General features: G+C 48.7%; 1 protein-coding gene across 1 annotated transcript in view; it reads left to right on the top strand.

The window, feature by feature from the left end:
- Positions 1–19: 19 nt before the first annotated feature.
- The window catches only part of afdna (afadin, adherens junction formation factor a), a 38,544-nt gene continuing 20,721 nt past the window's right edge, over positions 20–17,842 (top strand). Inside the window, exons 1-11 of the mRNA XM_029850020.1 lie at positions 20–345; positions 11,032–11,227; positions 11,322–11,434; positions 11,652–11,812; positions 11,996–12,156; positions 13,302–13,459; positions 14,419–14,503; positions 14,953–15,096; positions 15,891–15,935; positions 17,333–17,427; positions 17,614–17,842. The exon at positions 17,614–17,842 is cut by the window's right edge and continues 22 nt beyond it. Of these exons, the coding sequence (XP_029705880.1) occupies positions 244–345; positions 11,032–11,227; positions 11,322–11,434; positions 11,652–11,812; positions 11,996–12,156; positions 13,302–13,459; positions 14,419–14,503; positions 14,953–15,096; positions 15,891–15,935; positions 17,333–17,427; positions 17,614–17,842 (1,489 nt within the window). The 5' untranslated portion in view covers positions 20–243. The remainder of the gene's footprint in view (positions 346–11,031; positions 11,228–11,321; positions 11,435–11,651; positions 11,813–11,995; positions 12,157–13,301; positions 13,460–14,418; positions 14,504–14,952; positions 15,097–15,890; positions 15,936–17,332; positions 17,428–17,613) is intronic.

Raw genomic sequence — 17,842 nt, 5'->3', positions numbered from 1 at the left:
CCGGGAGGCCATCCAGAGTCCATCGCGAGCGAGCACGGGCACTGGCACGCGGGGAAGCGCGAGCCAGCGACAGATCAGACAGCAGGTCGGTGAGCGCAGACGAAGCAGCGAGTCCTGGCGACCGAAGCGCCGATCTGAAGCGTTGATTCCTGCGCCGCTGGATTCTTCCGCTGTGGACTAACCTCACCGGACGCTCCGTGGAACGGCGCAGCTCGACGGAGGGCGTCAGGAAGGCTGTCCACCATGTCGGGGAGCAGGGAGGAGGAGAGGAGGAAGCTGGCCGACATCATCAACCACTGGAACGCCAACCGGCTCGACCTGTTCGAGATCAGCCGGCCGACGGAGGTAGGAGGCAGAGGGCAGGAGCAGGAGAGGCCGTGGGCCGGCGGGGCCTCTGCTGGGTGAATGGCGGACAGGGGCGCCGCTATCGGTTGACACTTGACTTCGAAACGCGTAAAGAAGACGCTGTTGTGGGCAGCGTGTCGAGCCCCCGGGTTCCAAAGTCCCTTGAAAAATGTGCTGATTTACAATGTCACAATAAACACTCAACGTACGGCGGCGCGAAAGGGAAAAATCGAGCCATTTTATACGTGCGTATTTATAATTCACTGTAAATAAACCAAGGGTCGGTTAGCTTCTGGCTGCTATTCGCTTAATTGGTGGAGTAAGTTGGCTAGCTACACCGAAGGGACATTTCCAAAAGTTAGTAGTCATAATGAGTATTTTGTGCTTCTTCATACAAAGTAGGCCGGAACAAAACAACATGCCTGTCCTTGGTTTTCTTCAGGAGTTTGTGTAAATGTGCAAACATGCCTAAGAAACGGTGCATTTCCAGATTTTGAACGGAATCTGGCGTCATGTCCCAATATAACTGCACTGTCCGTGTAGGAACTAGCATGCTAGCTAGCTTGCAAAGGACCTGTGATAGTTGTAGCAAACGTGAACCCTGCCATTATTTCAGATTAGGCCTAACTGCTGGGTTCGCGGGGTAACACACAACATTGCCGTTTAGGACACTAACGTTGAAATAGGTGCAATAGTGTAAATATTAGCTGTGCGTGTTGCTCATGTAGCGGGATGGCGGCGGCGTCCGCAATGGCTGACGAACCCAATAGCACGTCGAGGCTGTTCGCAAGACAAATAGACGAAAGATTAAAACATCAGCAACAAGCTGGGTGTAAAGAGTTGAAAACAGGGCGGCATCAAGCCATCCCAGAATGCCACGGTCGGTGCACCGTGCAGCGACCGTCGTGTGGCCCCGCTTTGTCCGCGCTGCGGGCTGGAACGAGGCGCTTGGTGACCAGCACTAACTTGACCCATGTTGTGTGATTAACTCGCCCGTCTTGACTTGAGTTGTTAACCGATGTCTCCTTTTCTATCTTCAGGCTGACTGGGGGCATTTTAGTCCTTTTTATTGTGTGTGTGACGCCACACCTTTACTGGTGCAGTCATAGTTTTGATCCATGCTTCTGCTGAGCATTGGTCAGATACAAGGTTCTTAGGCGCCCCCCCCCCTCTCCCAGGGGTGAAGGGGGGCCACAAGGTCCCCTCTCCTCATCCTGAGCCGATTAATCTATGTGGATTGAAGCTGGCCAGCCGTTGGTCAGCGCATGTGTGGGTCAGCACACATGCGCTGATTAAAGTCCTCGTCCATAATTCTCTGCTTATTCCAGGACCACGGTGTCGGAATACTGCTCCGAGTTTGGTATGAAATGATTAAATGGAAGCAGATGTGTGGTCCTCCTTGCAGGGCCACACCCTCCCCATATGTCAGCTGGTCAGCTTGGGCCCCCCCCTCCAAAGTGTCCTTCACACTGTCTAGACTCCCCCTGAGTGGTTCCGTGCACGTTGTTTCTGTGTGCAGAGTTCACACTTTGTAATTAACGGTCTACAGTTCACACACACACACACACACACACGCACGCCATCTGATGGCTGTTTTCTTTTTAATCTGAGACCAAACCGACGCTTAGACGTACGAAACCATTCATGTGTCTAAATTAGCCGCGGGGGGGCTGATTAGCGGAGCCCAGCGGTTCGCAAGACTTTTTAATCGGCGTCTGTTGTGTCGTTGGAGCTTATTTTTGAAATTGTAACAGGTATTTATGTCACGTGATGAGGCTTTATACGCGAGAGGCGTCCTTTAGGCACGATGTGTGTTGCACAGCCATGTTTTTATTTTTAGACGGGTTGTGGGAAAGCTGACGTTATTTTTGTGTTAAAGATCTCTCGGATCATAGAGGAGGGAACACGATCACTGAGGGCTTCTGAATACCTGACTTCTGCAGGAATCAGGATAATAACAGTATAAATTGCTGTTAGAATTTACGGTCGTTGTGTTTTTGTGCTTGTAAAGACGGACGTTGTTGAACGAGGGCAGGACGGACTCTGCTCCGCAGCTTTTGTGAGCTAAAGGTTTCCTCAGGGTTTGGGACTGCTGCTGTCCTCCTCACAGTCTGGACACATACGGGCACGTGCACGTGCATTAATGATGGTGAACTTGGCTCCAACAGCAACATTCATGTACCTGGTGACAGGTATGAGGTGTTGGCTGGTATCATTTCCAGTCCATCCTGAAGCCTTTAAACTGGCTGGAGAATGACGCGGATGTAAAGTCGGTTCTTCTGTCTCGGGTGTGACATCACAGGTTTTCACTTTTGTTTAAGCTCCAACCTCCGGAACAATGGCCCGTTTCCCGAACCTGCTCATTCGTCTGCAGCGGAACCTGTTGGTACCGACAGAACGAGCCCGCTTTACCCGGGCTCATGTTCTGACCGGACTGTTTTTAAGGGTGTAACATAACGAGAACTGTTGGATGTAAATGTGGGATTTGTCCAAATATTAATGTCAGAATTGCAGTTACTGTACAGGCAGCCGCTCATATTTAAGCTGCCCTGGTTTTTGCCGTTTAAACCGTGAATAACAGTAATTCCGTTACATCTGGATCTTTGTAATCGACGTTCCAGTGATGGCGTTGAAGGGTGGCGAGGTCCAGATAGACTCTCGCCCCCACCACAACCTCCCGTGTGACCGCGCTCGCCGTGACGTCGCCGCCTCTCTGCCCGCTTCCCTGCCGCAGGGGAAGCAGGAAGTGTGTGTTATTGGGAGATTGTGGGTTTCCTGTCGTCTAGGTGCAATGATTGGCTCTTCTGAGAGATGTTGATCTGATTTAGTTTTATTTTACCAGCTATTTCCAGTGCTTAGAACGCTCCAATATAAACTGTTGAAGGCAAAAAACTGTGGAACCCTGAGGGCAAAACAAGGTCTGACAGAGAAGAAGCCACCCTGCCACCCATCGGGAATGGAGTGATGTGCAGTGGCCCATTTTCCATGGAACAATTGATGAATTGATCATTGTTCATAGATTTATATTGGAAATATCTCTATGACCTCATTAGAGGTCTCGTAGTATTAATGCTCACCTGTTTCCAGCTCATTTCTACCATCCAAAAACGTTGTAGAGCTTTAAACAACCCGTTCAGTTCCCACCTAACGTGCTGTAGTTCAGTCCACCATTATCCACCATAATAACCAGGGGGGGGGGTTGTTGACTGTCTGCTGTCTGACTGGAGACTGAAAAGGTCAGTGTGGGTCAAGCAGGTCTGTTTATAGCAGCAGTGATAGTTGCCATAGTAGCGCTCTCTCTGGCCAGAACACAGGAGGCCTGGTCCAGGGAGCTGCTGGTCCAGGGAGCTGCTGGTCCACGGAGCTGCTGGTCCAGGGAGCTGCTGGTCTCTCAGCCACAACTACAGCACACGTACACACACACACACAGACTGTGTTTATATGTTTGCACCCCCCCCGCCAGCAGCCATGGCCTCACTCCCCGTTTCTGCCTCTGTCATCATGTCATGCGGCTGGCTGTGTAACCATGGCGACGCCGTAGCTGTTACAAGGCCTACACACACTCAGGATTTGACAGGCTTGCCAAAGACGTGTGTGGCTGCTTCTCTGTTGACCTGCAATTAGGAGAGTTTGAGTTTCACTTGAGAGAACCGGCGTTTCTGTACGAGGTCAAGGGTCATGACCTGTGGCCATCACCAGACCCAGAACAGACCTGAACGTGTAGCCAGACTGACAAGAACAGCTCCTGGGGCCAGTTCCAGATTGGTACTGATTATATGTGCCGGATTACAGTGATGATCGGAAGGCTGATATGTTCCGTTTCTCCGCCTCAATGGGAGAATCCATTCGTTGTCCAGCCACGCCGCCGCCGCTGGTGTAATTAATGGCGGTCGACCTCCATCTATCGGCTGGTGTCTGTGAGGAAGAAAGATGGGGGTCGCCGAAGACAACCTGGTTATTTATCACCGCTGTTGGTCATGAGAGTGTGAGGACAATAGGCTGAGATGCTTCAAGGATTCTTCTTTTTCAACCAAACGTCCCTGATTGAAACCAACATTTACAGAACATGAAGCACCTTTATGACCCTCCAAAGACGCCCGTGTGTGTGTGTGTGGGGGTGTTGAAGATCATTCTGGAGGACATGTCATCGTTTCAGGACTCCCTCTGATCCTGGAATCCCTGGAATGCAAATGGAGTTGCATTCCCGACAGGGGAGGTCAGATTGTGTGTGGAAAAGAGGGAAAGCCGCGTTTATTAAACTGGAACTCAAAGCCCTGGTTTATGGGCTAGGGTCAGGGCTAGGGTTAGGGTCAGGGTTAGGGTTAGGGTTAGGACTAGGGTTAGGGTTAGGGTCAGGGTTAGGACTAGGGTTAGGGTTAGGGTTAGGGTTGGGCTCCCAGGTCCTTCTCAGCCAGTGTTGTTGGAGGCGTTTCAAGAAAATGGCCAGAACCTGATGACCGCTGCCGACATGAACGCATCGGCCCAGGCAGGGTTGTGTTGTGTTGTGTGAAGCACCTGTGGTAAATAGGGCCAGTCTGTCTGTGCGCTGTCCCCTCACACACATTCCTTCCCAGTGATTTGGCCTCTCTTATCTATCTTTTCTCTCCGTCCTCTTGTTCTAAAACAAGCGGCGTATTGTGTGTGCTCAGCAGAGCAGCGCGCCCTAAAAGCCGTGTGTGTTTGTGTGTTTGTCCCAGCCAGCCTGTCAGACCATGTTAATCCCCTCAGAGGCCCTGGTCACCTCCTGCCGGCCTCGCCCCCGCCCCCGCCCCTGCCCCCCTCCCTCTCCATCACCAGCTTCTCAGGCTGCAGATTTGCTCTCCTACCTGTCAGTCAGATCCTTGTCGCCCCCCCCCCGCTGGCCAATCACATGACCTGATACAGGATCAGACATTCAGGAACCAATGACTCCAAGTGTTTCGCACCGCTCGCTCCCAGTTCCCATGATGCTTTGCATCAGACGATAAATAACTAAAGTGTTGCGTAAGAGGGGAGGACACGCTTCTTTAGTTTTACTGAGATATCGTTGTGGCTACCTTGGTCAGAACACATCACCTGACACCTGATAAAGAAATATAAAGTTTAAAACCACCTCAGAAGTTAAAAGGTCTGGTTGTCACTCCCTTCCAGCAAGCAGAACCCTGCTGGACCCCCACCCCAGCAGAGCTGCCCCCGCCCCACCCACCAGAGGACCTGCTGGAGACTCTGTAGCACAATAACAGCGTGTGGGAGCCCTCAGGGCCAGGGACTTCCCTCCAGCTGCTCCACCCTCCCACGTTTGTTGATCTTAACTGTCCAGCCCATTTTCCAAGAATCGCCTCAACGCACACGCAGGGAGAAACGTGCACGGTTGCGACACGGCGACGTGTGTGTTGGGTGGACGGTGTCGGTAAAAGAGTCGGCGTAGCTCCTTTATTATTGCAGAAGATCTTTGTAAAATAAGAGCAACTGTTCAGTTAATTAACGAGCTTTTGAGAACGTGTGGAAGGAGCCCCTGATGATCCTCATCCCTGTTGGAATGTCCCCTGAAACGGACCTGGGACAGCAGCTTCTCCTGTCCTGAAGAGCCCGACGATGTCGCCAGCTGCTCGGGACATTTGTGGATCGGACGCGTTGGTGTTGTGATGGCTGCAACGGTCACGTCCCTCCGCTGAACATGAACATGTTTGTGAGATCTAAACATAACGATGCAGCTGAGGCAACATTCAGGCTGTTCCCAACCCAAAGCAGGCAGAAGCACCCTCTCAGGTCTCTTCTCTCTCCATGGTTCATTGGTCTGTTTCTTATTTCATCTCCAGTGGATGGTTGGAGACGGTGGTGGTGCAATAGCTCGGCATCTATTGTTGTTGGAGCTGCTCCAGCCTTCTCCAGAGCCAGCATCATTACTAGAGTTGGGACTCTTGGCTCGGAGCAGAAGAGATCAGGGGGTAGAAGATCAGGAGACCAGGAAGGAAAAACAAGGAAGACGACCAGGGTGTTTCTGCGGTTCCTCATTTTCTTTTAACTATTAACTATTTATAGTTTCCTGTGATTGTTGAGTTAATTCTCATGTTCTGCATCAGCGCTTTATTTCTGGCATCGTTATTGTCCAGCGGACATTTGAGACGTGGGTACGGCCAGCCGACCAGCTCCACTGCAACATAACGCCCGTCTACCAGGTGGTTGCCGTAGCAATGCTCACTAGTTTGGTGTTGGGTTACTGTATATGAGTAAGGTGGATCTTTAGGTGAGTGCTGTTTTAGTGAGCAAACGAGCGCGATTGGGGTAAAAAGGTGCACGTTGTTGCAGCCTGACCCAACGGGAGCCAGAAAAGAGAGTCCACAACAACCAGCGATTCTGTTACCATCAGATGACCTCTGAGTTGGGGTTAATTTGCTGCAAGTTTTAGTTTGTAGATTAGCAGCTTGACATTTACAGGATTAAGCCCCCAAAGGGGGGAAGTCTTAATTGAACCAGTATGATATTATTGTCATCAAGAGATCGGTAGAGGCCACAGAGCGCCTCCATCAATGAGGCAGAGAGTGATTAAAAATAAAAAGCTACTGGCCCACTGGTCATCATGGAAGCTGTGTGTGTGTGTGTGTGGTGTGTGTGTGTGTGTGTGTGTGTGTGGTGTGTGTGTGTGTGTGTGTGTGTGTGTGTGTGTGTGTGTGTGTGTGTGTGTGTGTGTGTGTGTGTGTGTGTGTGTGTGTGTGTGTGTGTGTGCGTGCGTGTGTGTGTGTGTGAGAGACGGTCTTCTTGCCCCACCTATGGTATCGCTCGCCAGATTAAACTTCGTTAGCCCTAAATCATCTCATTTTTGACTGTTATGCTGATGTTTCCTACAACAGAACGCAGCTGTCTGCCGACCTGATCGCTCGATATTTCACATTTTATTGAATTTGTATAACCGGCCGTAATGGCTTAATTCAGCAATCTGATCAATGACGTCTCTTGTTTTAAAACTGCAGACACGCCCGTTGCAAACTGTGCACGGCTCGTTTTGTGTCTGGAGACCTTTCAGTGCACCCAGATGGTTGTTGGTGCGTGGCCGTGCTCCCAGCTGATGATCCGTGGTCCTCAAAGATGTTAAACACGCGTTTAAGCAAATGCGATGTCAGCGCCTTTTCTAAACATATAGATATAGATGTATAGATATAGATGTATAGATATAGATGTATAGATGTTGTTGCATGCGTTATTTCTTTCTCAGGTTATTTTGATCTGTCTGATTGATCTGTGGAGGGGGTGGACAGGCTCCATTCCGCAGTTGAAACTCACCTGAAACAAAGCAGCTTTTCTTTCCGGCCCTGCGTCAGCGTGCACGTGTCAGCGTGCACGTGTCGTTTCCTAACAGAAGACTTTGGTTTCCACGTTTTTGAGCTGGTGTGCAAGAAAAGGTTTGGAAATGGTCCGAACCCGTTTCCACGCCGGTGCTGTCAGCAGGTTAAACCAGGGCTGGAGATGCTGAAATAAATGCTGATTTGTCTGTAGTTTGGTTAATTTAATATTGTGGATAAATAATGTTTTTCTGCTTTCCTCTTCTCATCTGTTCTTGTGTCTCTGAAATCTCTGAGATCTGAGTTTCCTCTTCCTGAGGGAGGAATCCCTGTTGAGGCAGGTGGGGCTGCAGCGTGTGTGTGTGTGGGTGTGTGTGTATGTGTCTGTGTGTCTGTCTGTGTGTGTGTGTGTGTCTGTCTGTCTGTCTGTGTGTCTGTCTGTGTGTGTGTGTCTGTCTGTCTGTGTGTCTGTGTGTCTGTCTGTGTGTCTGTCTGTGTGTCTGTGTGTGTGTGTGTGTGTGTGTGTGTGTGTGTGTGTGTGTGTGTGTGTGTGTGTGTGTGTCTGCAGGACAGAAGAGATGATGCACAGCAGCTGGAATCTGTCCTGGCTGCTGAACAACCACCATCCTGAATTCTCATCTCCTCCCTTTTTTAAATTCATTTCGGTGTCGAATATTCCAACTATTTACATCTGGGAAGTTCCCCTTTTCCCAGTGTTTCCAGTCTGCAGGGTCTGTTCAAAAGAACCAGTGTTGGGAAGGAAAAGTTTCAAGCTGGCAACTTGTTGATTAGTAGATTTATCCCCCTCCAATTTACCACTTCATTAACATCAAGTTTATATTGACATCAATATATTTGATTAAAGGGACGTTCCAAACGATAAACCTCAGGTAGATTCAGGCTTTTGCCATAGTTGAGCTCCTGAAGCTCCATAGTTGAAGCTCCATAGTTGAGCTCCTGAAGCTCCATAGCTGAAGCTCCATAGTTGAGCTCCTGAAGCTCCATAGTTGAGCTCCTGAAGCTCCATAGCTGAAGCTCCATAGTTGAGCTCCTGAAGCTCCATAGTTGAGCTCCTGAAGCTCCATAGCTGAAGCTCCATAGTTGAGCTCCTGAAGCTGCTGTTCCACAGTTTGCTGTTTGAACTCTTGTTGACCCCGGTGGAGGGTGGCGTAAACCTTCATTTGCTGCCCTCAGCTCCTCCCAGTTGTGCCTCATAATGGCCACAGACACCCTCACTTCTGGCCTCCTGCCTCCATGAGATGATGACTGATGAGCAGAGTTCTGTCGGTCGTGCCGGGTTGTGCCGCTCTGTCTTCTGGGAGTTCTGGAGCACCGCTCGGCTCCCTGCAGATGTCACCATGTCTCATTAAACCTGATAAATAACAAGAACGCTGGACGTTAATATTCTTCTGAATGTCACGGAAGCGTGAGGCAGCTGTGAGAGCTCCAGAGAATGAGCGGTGTGTGCACACTGAAAGATTAAACTAACTTAGGGAGTTTACCAGGTTGACCCATGATTGAAAAGTAGCATCAATCAATGCTAATTCACAAAAACAGCAATCAGCAATGAATCCTCAGAGTTCAATATGCTTGGACTAAAAGTCATTTCTGAAGTCGAATGTGCATTAGAGAGCGTATGTATTCATGATGTCTTTGGGACAGACACACTTTCAAGAGTGCAATCGACCCTCGTCAGCTGGAATAATCCGGTCAAACAGCGGTTGTACACACACAATCCTGTTTCAGGCCTACCAGAGACCAGGTGATTTCTTTATCGTATTATTTAAAGGAGGCCGTCGGGCTGTTTGTACGCTCACACATAGAAAATGATAAAGGACAGACGCCAGGTGCTATCTGACTTTTACAACTAGAAAGTGAACTGAAGTCACACATGCGACCTTTCACCTTTCTCCCTGCAGACCTTTGACACTGGAGCGTTAGTCAGGAAGCCTGACGAGCCAGATTCCCTCTTACCCCGAGGACCCGCCCACGTTCACAGCCTTTATGTGTTTTCCAGCCAGATCTCGGAGCTGCTTTTTCACTGGTGTAGACGTCTATGTTTGGGGCTCTGATATCACTGAAACACTTCCAGGAGAGTTAAAATGGCCTTTCTCCAAATACCTTTGGTCTATAGACGCCAAGCTGAGCACACACTGTGGCCCTTCCTCCCCTCCACCATTCTTATCTAAGTGATAACATCCAGCTACAACATTGCCTGGGTTGTGGTAAATATAGGTCAGTTCAGAAAGTGCCGCTCGCACTTGAACTGCCCAGAAAGGTCGGCTCCGTCATCTCTGTTTCTATTGTAGATCATTTTTTAGATCATATACCCATTTCTATTTGATTGAATAGAACTTTAATCTTTCTGAAGGAAGGATCAGAAAGCCTGTAAAGCCTTGGCTGGGTTGTGACTCCCTGTGTGAGCAGTTGTGTTTGGACTAAGGTTCACACAGGGCCATAAAACCTGTCATTAACAACTGTTTATGGCTGTAAACTTGTCAGACTATTTCTTGATCATTGCTTTAATATCAAGTCAAAGCGAAGATGTCTGAGCTCAACAGGTCCTGCCGGAGTGTGAACCTTGCTGGTCCCCTGCACTTGAACCACATGTGGTCGGGGGGGGGGGGGCAAATCCAGTCCTCGAGGGCTGCAGATGAGCCAAGTTTTCTGTCCTACTTGGCAGAAAATGCTTCTCATCTGGGGTAAAAGCGCGGCCTGCCTGGTAGGACAGAGGCTCGGCTGGGCCGCAGCCTTTGAGCTCCGCGTTGGGCCCCCCCGCCCAGCTGAACTTGTGCGTTCCTCGCTGTGAGCATGTTGGGCAGCTTGTTAATTATCCAGCGTTGGTGCTTAACGGGGATTTGTTCAGACTGAAGTGGACCAGTGTCGCCACAGTAACAGTTACCAATGCTTGTGCAGGCGTAACAATGGCAACGTTCGCTGACCCACATTCCAGCAGTAAATTACTCAACACACCTCAAACTCTCGCTGAGACCCACCCTCACCTACTATTGAAACTACGCTCATTTTCATTGGCTTTCTCAGGCAGGGACACTTCTGCCGTCACACACGGAAAAGGGAGGGAAATGAATTGTGTTTCAAAGGGAAAAGAGGGCTGGCATCAGCTTTCATTACCTTTCAGCTTCTGTTTCCACATCCCCAAATTATCGGTCATGAAGGGTGTGAATTGGAGACAATGGCCACACACTTAGAGCTGATCCATTTAAATAAAGTAGTCTTGCTTCAGATTACCTTGTTACACCTCCCTGTCTTGGCTGTTGGCCACACTAATTGTTTGGTCCTGTAGTAATCTTAATTCTTAAAACTCTTAAAACCTCTGGGAAGCTGAAATTTGGCACATTTGCTATAGTGACACCCTGGTCGCATACAAGAAACATTCCTTAGTCCTGCTCTTATCTGTTTTCAATAGGACTTGGAGTTCCATGGTGTGATGCGGTTCTACTTCCAAGACCGGGTTGCCGGCAACTTTGCCACAAAGTGCATCAGAGTGTCCAGCACGGCGACGACACAGGATGTCATCGAGACATTGGCTGAGAAATTCAGGCCAGACATGAGGATGCTGTCCTCGCCCAAATACTCCCTGTATGAGGTCCACGTCAGTGGCGGTAGGTTCCACAGAAAGCACGTTTGTGTCTAAAAATGTTTGTTAGGAATATAGGAGACGAGGAGCTAATGTGCCTGTCTGCGGCTCTGTCTCAGAAGAGCGTCAGCTGGACCTCGATGAGAAGCCTCTCGTTGTTCAGTTGAACTGGAACAAAGATGACAGAGAGGGGCGGTTCGTCCTGAAGAATGAGAATGACATCCTTCCCAAGGTCAGCCATTTCAAATTAAAAAAAGTGAAACAAAAGAACCAAAAATCCCTGTCATATCTGCCTGGTATCAGTTTCCCACACCATGTATCCTGTAACGTGAACCGCCTTCTTCAACTGCACCAGTAAAGTCGTGAACAGGCTGATGTTCTTTCAAATGAAATAAGCACAATACGTCTCTCGACTGCTTCCTCATCGTTCTGCCTCCCTCTCCCGTTAGCAGAAGAGTCAGAGTAACGGACCAGAGAAGGAGAAAGATGGAGTGATCCAAAACTTTAAGAGGACCCTGTCCAAGAAAGAGAAGAAGAAGGAAAAGAAGCGAGAGAAGGAATTCGCCCGGATTCCTGATGGAGACGAGCAGGCTCTCAACAGGGAGGACGGGTAACGTCACATAATCTCGTTTGTTTATCTTCTCCATCAATTACATCATTGGCCTCCAAAGAGAGGCTCTTGTTTTCCTCTAAACCACGAAATGGCAAAGAGCAAAGCACAGTGAAGCTTTGATCTTTTGATTCCCAGTCTTTGGTTCACTAGTCAGCTTCTTTTTCCTTCCTGTTGGTTCAGAGAAAACAGTCGTCTGGCAGCGGAGGTTTACAAAGATATGCCAGAAACCAGTTTCACACGGACGATATCCAACCCAGAGGTGGTGATGAAGAGGAGACGCCAGCAGAAGCTGGAGAAACGCATGCAGGAGTTCATGAGCAGCGATGGGAGGCCCGACTCGGGTAAATCGCATCGTCCTGGGTTACCCAGTTCACACTTTGATATCTTTCTGAGAGAAACCCAAAGCTCTGGCCCATTTAGGAGAATATACAGCTCAGAGGGAGATACAGCTCGACCAAACCTTCCCAGGAGCTGATCATGATTTATCAGAAACATAAAGTGAAGGGCTGAAGCCATTAGGGCGGCTTCTTCAGACAGCAGAACCTTTAATAAGCAGCGCTACCAATCACAGTTATTGAGGCAGAAGCAGCTGCTGAGTAATTGAAGAGATGAAAATAAAACATTATTCCAAACCTGAGTCACCACTTATGTTGAGGGATGCAAAGAGGCACCTGCCCACAGAGGGAATATGGGAAATCTCACCATTTGTGAATGAAAAGAAGCCCGAATCGGGCAGAGACGGGGCTTTGTGTGGCTTAAGGCCTGATGGGAACCTCAGGAGAATCAGCATAACGACCTGAAAATCACAGTTCACTGCAGCTCCTTATCCTGTGCAACAGAGCTCAAGAAATGTGCAAGGAGAGCTGGAATGAAAAGCCGGTAGATGTGTTCTTTAGCCGTCTGCATCACCACCGGGGTTTATGCAATGTACTCGCACAAAGGCTGAAATGAGATATTCCCTTTAGTTTCAAACAGAACGGCTAAACTAAACAAGTGCTGTACGCGACTGATTAGCCTCCGTCATGTTTGCATTGGCCGGGCCTCAGAGGGCCGCATGATGCTCGTCGCCCCGGGCTACCATGTGGAAGACACATCTGAATAAGGGACACCAAGTTGTACGTGACTCAGACGCTACTTTAGTAGTGAGCCAGACAAACAGATGGACCTCAGAAGCATCCACAGAACAGAACCATCAACACTGCCCACACCCACAGCAGCACAAAGGGACTCGTGGTGGTCGAAGATGAGGAGCTTCTTCATGCAGAAAGTCCTACTGAAAATAAGACACACACACACACACACCCCCACACACACACACACGTTTGTGTCCCACACAGAAAAACATGACATTAAAAGCTGGTGTTCTCATGTTGTTTTAATTTAATCATTGTTTCTGCCATTGGTCCTTAATGATAATACTCACATTCTTAAATGTCAGTCACATGACCTGCAAATAGTGCCGCCACCAACACGTGTGTTTCTGCAGGAGGCACCTTGCGAATATATGCCGACAGCCTGAAGCCAAACATCCCGTATAAGACCATCCTGCTTTCGACTAGAGACACGGCAGACTTTGCTGTGGTGGAAGCACTCGAAAAATACGGGCTGGAGAAGGAGAACCCTCGAGAGTACTGCATCGCCCGGGTAACGCGCTCCTTCTATACCCTCCTTTTAATCGCAGTTTTCTATCCTGTTTCTTTTCACAGCAAACAAATGGATTCTTTTCCGATTTCTTTTAGACACTTGAACAATCTTTTGGCCATCCTCTAACTTTACATTTGGCACTAGTTCATAAATACATTTACATTCAGGCTTATGCTGCCGTTGCCTAATTTTAAACACCTTCATCCTCCCATTTCTGGTAAATTCCAACGTCTTTCGTCATCATTAAACATGCCGTAATTCTTCTGAGGGGGTTTTCAGATGACAGCCAAGGTCACAGTTACTTGCTCAAAAGCACTCGTGCTGTTTACACGCGCACACTTAACTAATTAAAGATGGAGATGAAGAATGCTTTTTGAACAGAAAAGCTGAGAGGAATGAACTTGAGTATTAATGCAGCAACAGATGCTGTGTGTGTTGGGTCTGAACTTGGCTGCCCTCTTCACATTCTCTCTCCTCTCTGTCCTCACGGCTCGCCAATCATATGAAATAACTCCTGCTCCCACAGTCGATACGCAGGGAGCAGCCCTCCAGACACGCACACATACCACAGATCTACGGTACCTCTGGAAGCTTTTCGCTGATGAAAATGAAGCTTAGGAAAATTCCATTAGTTCAGTGAATAGGATAAATAAGCACTAGTATATTTGTGTGTGTTTAATGTCAGGCTGAAAGATCTTAATGGAGATGAAAGGATGAAAGATATGTAGGGCAGCGTTGATCTGTTGTAACATTTACAAAACTGCAACATTAGTAGAGCTTTTATGCAGCGTAAAGTGGTGACGGAAGGAAAATCAATGAGAAAACACCTCCATGGTATTTGACTAATGACTTCAATGCTTTGAGAGTATGAAAGTTTCTTGAATTGTTGTATGGTCGTAAGCATAAGCTGTGAAGCCTAATCAATGATTGGATCTTGATGCTTTTGTGTGTTTGTGCAGCAAGATGACAAGTCTGGCAAAGATGTGATTTTGGATGATAATGAGTGCCCACTGCAGATCTTCAGGGACTGGCCGGCCGACAGAGGTAACACACACACACACACACACACACACACCCACACATAAAGCGTAATATAAGCAGGTTTCCCTTCTGTTGGGTTTTTACTGCCCCCTTCTGTTGGTTTACCATAATTACAGAGTTACATTATGTTGGAAGTAATTGCGTTAAATGCGTTGACCCACATTAATCATTAATGTGATTGAAATCATTAAAGCAATGAAGCTGTCGGCAGCACACAGTGACTCTGAATGTCTCTGGTAAAGTATCTGGGGCAGTTTGTCCAGGCACAGCAGAGTCACTGTCACTTCCCGCAGTAGAAGCAACTGTTAAAATAAAGGATGCTAACGAGCATGGTGGCCCTCCCAGTGTACAGAGACCCCCCCACATCCCTCAGCAGGAAGGTCACCCAGGTAGCGACAAAGCTTTCTCTCTCGAGAATGAGAACGTAATGTTGCTGCTGTGCTGTGTGTCAGGAGCATTGGTGTTCCAGCTGAAGAAGAGACCTCCAGACTATCCAGGAAGGAAGGGAAGAAAGGTGGACGATAAAGCCATGAGAAAAGACAGCAGCAGCTCGCTGCCTCCCGAGAAGCTGCCGTACCTGGTGGAGCTGAGCCCAGGTGTGCACGCGTCGAGAACATGATAACTGTGGTGTTCAACCGCCGTACTGGTAGAACTGGATAGGTGTGAGGTTGGGCTGCCTGCTTAGGTGAGTGAATCAGAGTGTCTGTAGATGGAGGCTGCTGCTCTGCATCACAGGTATCAGAGGGACATGAAGTGGGTGGGGGTTAGAACACAGAGGGAGGTCCATCTCAAAGCACACGCTCTTACCAGCAGTTTGGAATAAACATGCCTTAATCCTCCCCTAACAGTTCTGCATTTTCCTCACCTTCCTTTTGTCTGTCATAAACCTCATATCATTAACTAAACATGCCTGATGGGGTCCTAAACACCATCAAAGTGCTATTGTGCTGGACTTTAGTGCTGAAGTGGTGCTTGGGGAACCTTCAGGTCTTGGTTCCCAACGGTACTAATACACACACTAACCGCTGTGAGCCTGAAGGACCTGAATGTGGAGGCTGCACGGTCTGTTTGCTCCACCAGCCTTTTCAGTTTGAATGAAATAAAACGAGCAGAGTATATAAGCTAAAATGATTGAAAGCCGTTTAGACGGACAGCCCCGAGGAATGTTCCACAGGTGCGAGTGTGTGTGAGGAGCCTGTGTGTGTGTGTGGCTTCATGCATTTAATGGCTCAATTATGGTGATGCAACATTTTTCCTCCTTGCTACATTTTGACCCTCTGCTATGTGTCTGTTTTCTTTCCCGCCTCCTTAATGGCATCGTGTGTGTGTGTGTGTGTTTGGGTCCTTGTGCATGTGTCCTCCCTCCCAACCCGCCTGCCTGTTTGCCTAGGGCGAGGGAATCACTATGCCTACTACGCCTATCGGCACCACGAAGGTAAAAACCCGCAACATCTTCTTTTATGTTTGTTGCTGTTGCTGCTGGGACGCCAGCAGACTCTCAGATAGAACCCCCCCCATTAGAACCCCCCCCCTGAAATGATCTTCCTGACAGGATTACTAAAGGTCTCCAGTTCTCAACACTGGCTACAAATCTGCTGTCAGTGGAAGTTGTACAGCTTTAGTTTAATATTCACTTTAAATCTTTAGATATTAAGGGACAGTTTTAGGATAAACATACAGAAATAAGTCAGAGATGCACCGATCTGATTTGTTTCACCCCTGATACCGATACCTGAGGTTTTGTATCGGCCGATACTGAGGCGATACCCTGCAGAGTGAGGCCGTTCTTTTGTACTGATTACTGCTTTAATAACTGCGCAGTGGGAGAACCATCTTAAATAGACCAGCAGCTTCACCACTTTGAGGCATTCAAAATCAACGCCCAGTTCTTTGTTCAGAATTGAGCATCCAAAGCAAAAGCAGCTGAATGGACCGGACCTCTCGCTCCTCCAGCTTGGTCAAACATGTGAAAACGGTTCAGTCAGAGTAATGAGGGATTTAAGGAGTGATGAACTGTAGATAAACGACACTAAACAATGTCGTAGAAATGCAAATTCCGTGCTGACTTTAAAGGGAGCATGAACGGAACCAGCACCCGACTTGTGGGTGCAGCAGCTCATTTTACGGAGCGCTGATTAATTGAATTGACGGACCTTTGTGAGGTAGCAGAGGCTTGCACCCACAAAAGGATGCATTTTATGGCCCTTTAGTCAGAAAAGTGTTCCACCAGAAGTAAAGAGGTGAACACTCGAGGGTGCTGGAGTCTTGCACCGAGCGCCTGGATCGGCCCGTTGTCATCAATAGCCCATCGACAATATCGGTACCGATATCGGATCGATGCAGCCCGAACACGTGATTGTAATTGTCTTCACCTTGACGTGAGTTGATCGAATTTGCTGTTAAATCCTCGGTGAAAGAGGAATGAACTCTTAGAAAGGGCCAAACTCTTCTTGTCACCTGGTTGATAGTTTTTTCTGTGGACATCTTTCTGTGGTACCTATTCAGGAGACCCAGATGTTTCCCCTCCTCTGCAGCCACATCTGCCCTCTTTCCTTTTGTTAACTAATACGCTTTGCTTTTACTAACCCCCCTTTGCTACTAATGAATAAGTGCCCTCCAGCCCCACCAAGCAGCCAGGCCTCAGACACATTAGCAGCGGAGCACTCCCCAGCACCGATGCTTTTCTTTCTGTTGACTTCATGGATGAACGGTGCTGCCGGTCGATATGAGAGCGTGTGTGGTGGGACCGTAACACCACAGCAGTTTCTCTTCTGAATGCGGAGCGAGGACCACCCAGTGTGGTGTAAAACGTCAACACGTGTTTGTGTGTAGATGGGTCGGACTCCAGGGACAAACCAAAGCTCTACCGGCTTCAGCACAGCATCACCGAGGTCGGCTCAGACTGTACCGAGGATGGAGCCATTCAGGTAACTGCAGGGCCCCATAATTAATATTCAGTTACGGGGATGAATAAAGTCCATCTTGAATCTGGAATTACTGCTGTCTAATCAAAGGACCTTTATGCCACTCCTCTTTATATCCTTAGCATGAGCTTTTAACAGTCTGTTGGTTGTGAATGCTGCAGCTTTACTTGCGCTCACGTTCCCATTCAGCTGCTGGGTCCTGGAATCCTGCCTCACCACTGCAACCTCATGCACACCGACGGCATGGTGACGGTGACGCCGCACGGCCCCGACGCGGACACCTTCGTCGATGGGCAGCGCGTTACTGAGACGACGGTGCTGCGTCCAGGCTCCACGCTCCAGTTTGGTTCTGCACACGTCTTTAAGTTTGTGGACCCGATGTACGACCAAGGGGGGAAGAAGGAGCCCGGAGCCATGA

This window comes from Takifugu rubripes, chromosome 16 (assembly GCF_901000725.2).
Source record: "Takifugu rubripes chromosome 16, fTakRub1.2, whole genome shotgun sequence".
In the NCBI taxonomy this organism is placed as follows: Eukaryota; Metazoa; Chordata; class Actinopteri; order Tetraodontiformes; family Tetraodontidae; genus Takifugu; species Takifugu rubripes.
Note: the sequence above shows the minus strand (reverse complement) of the source record. Positions and strands in the feature narration are given on the sequence as shown.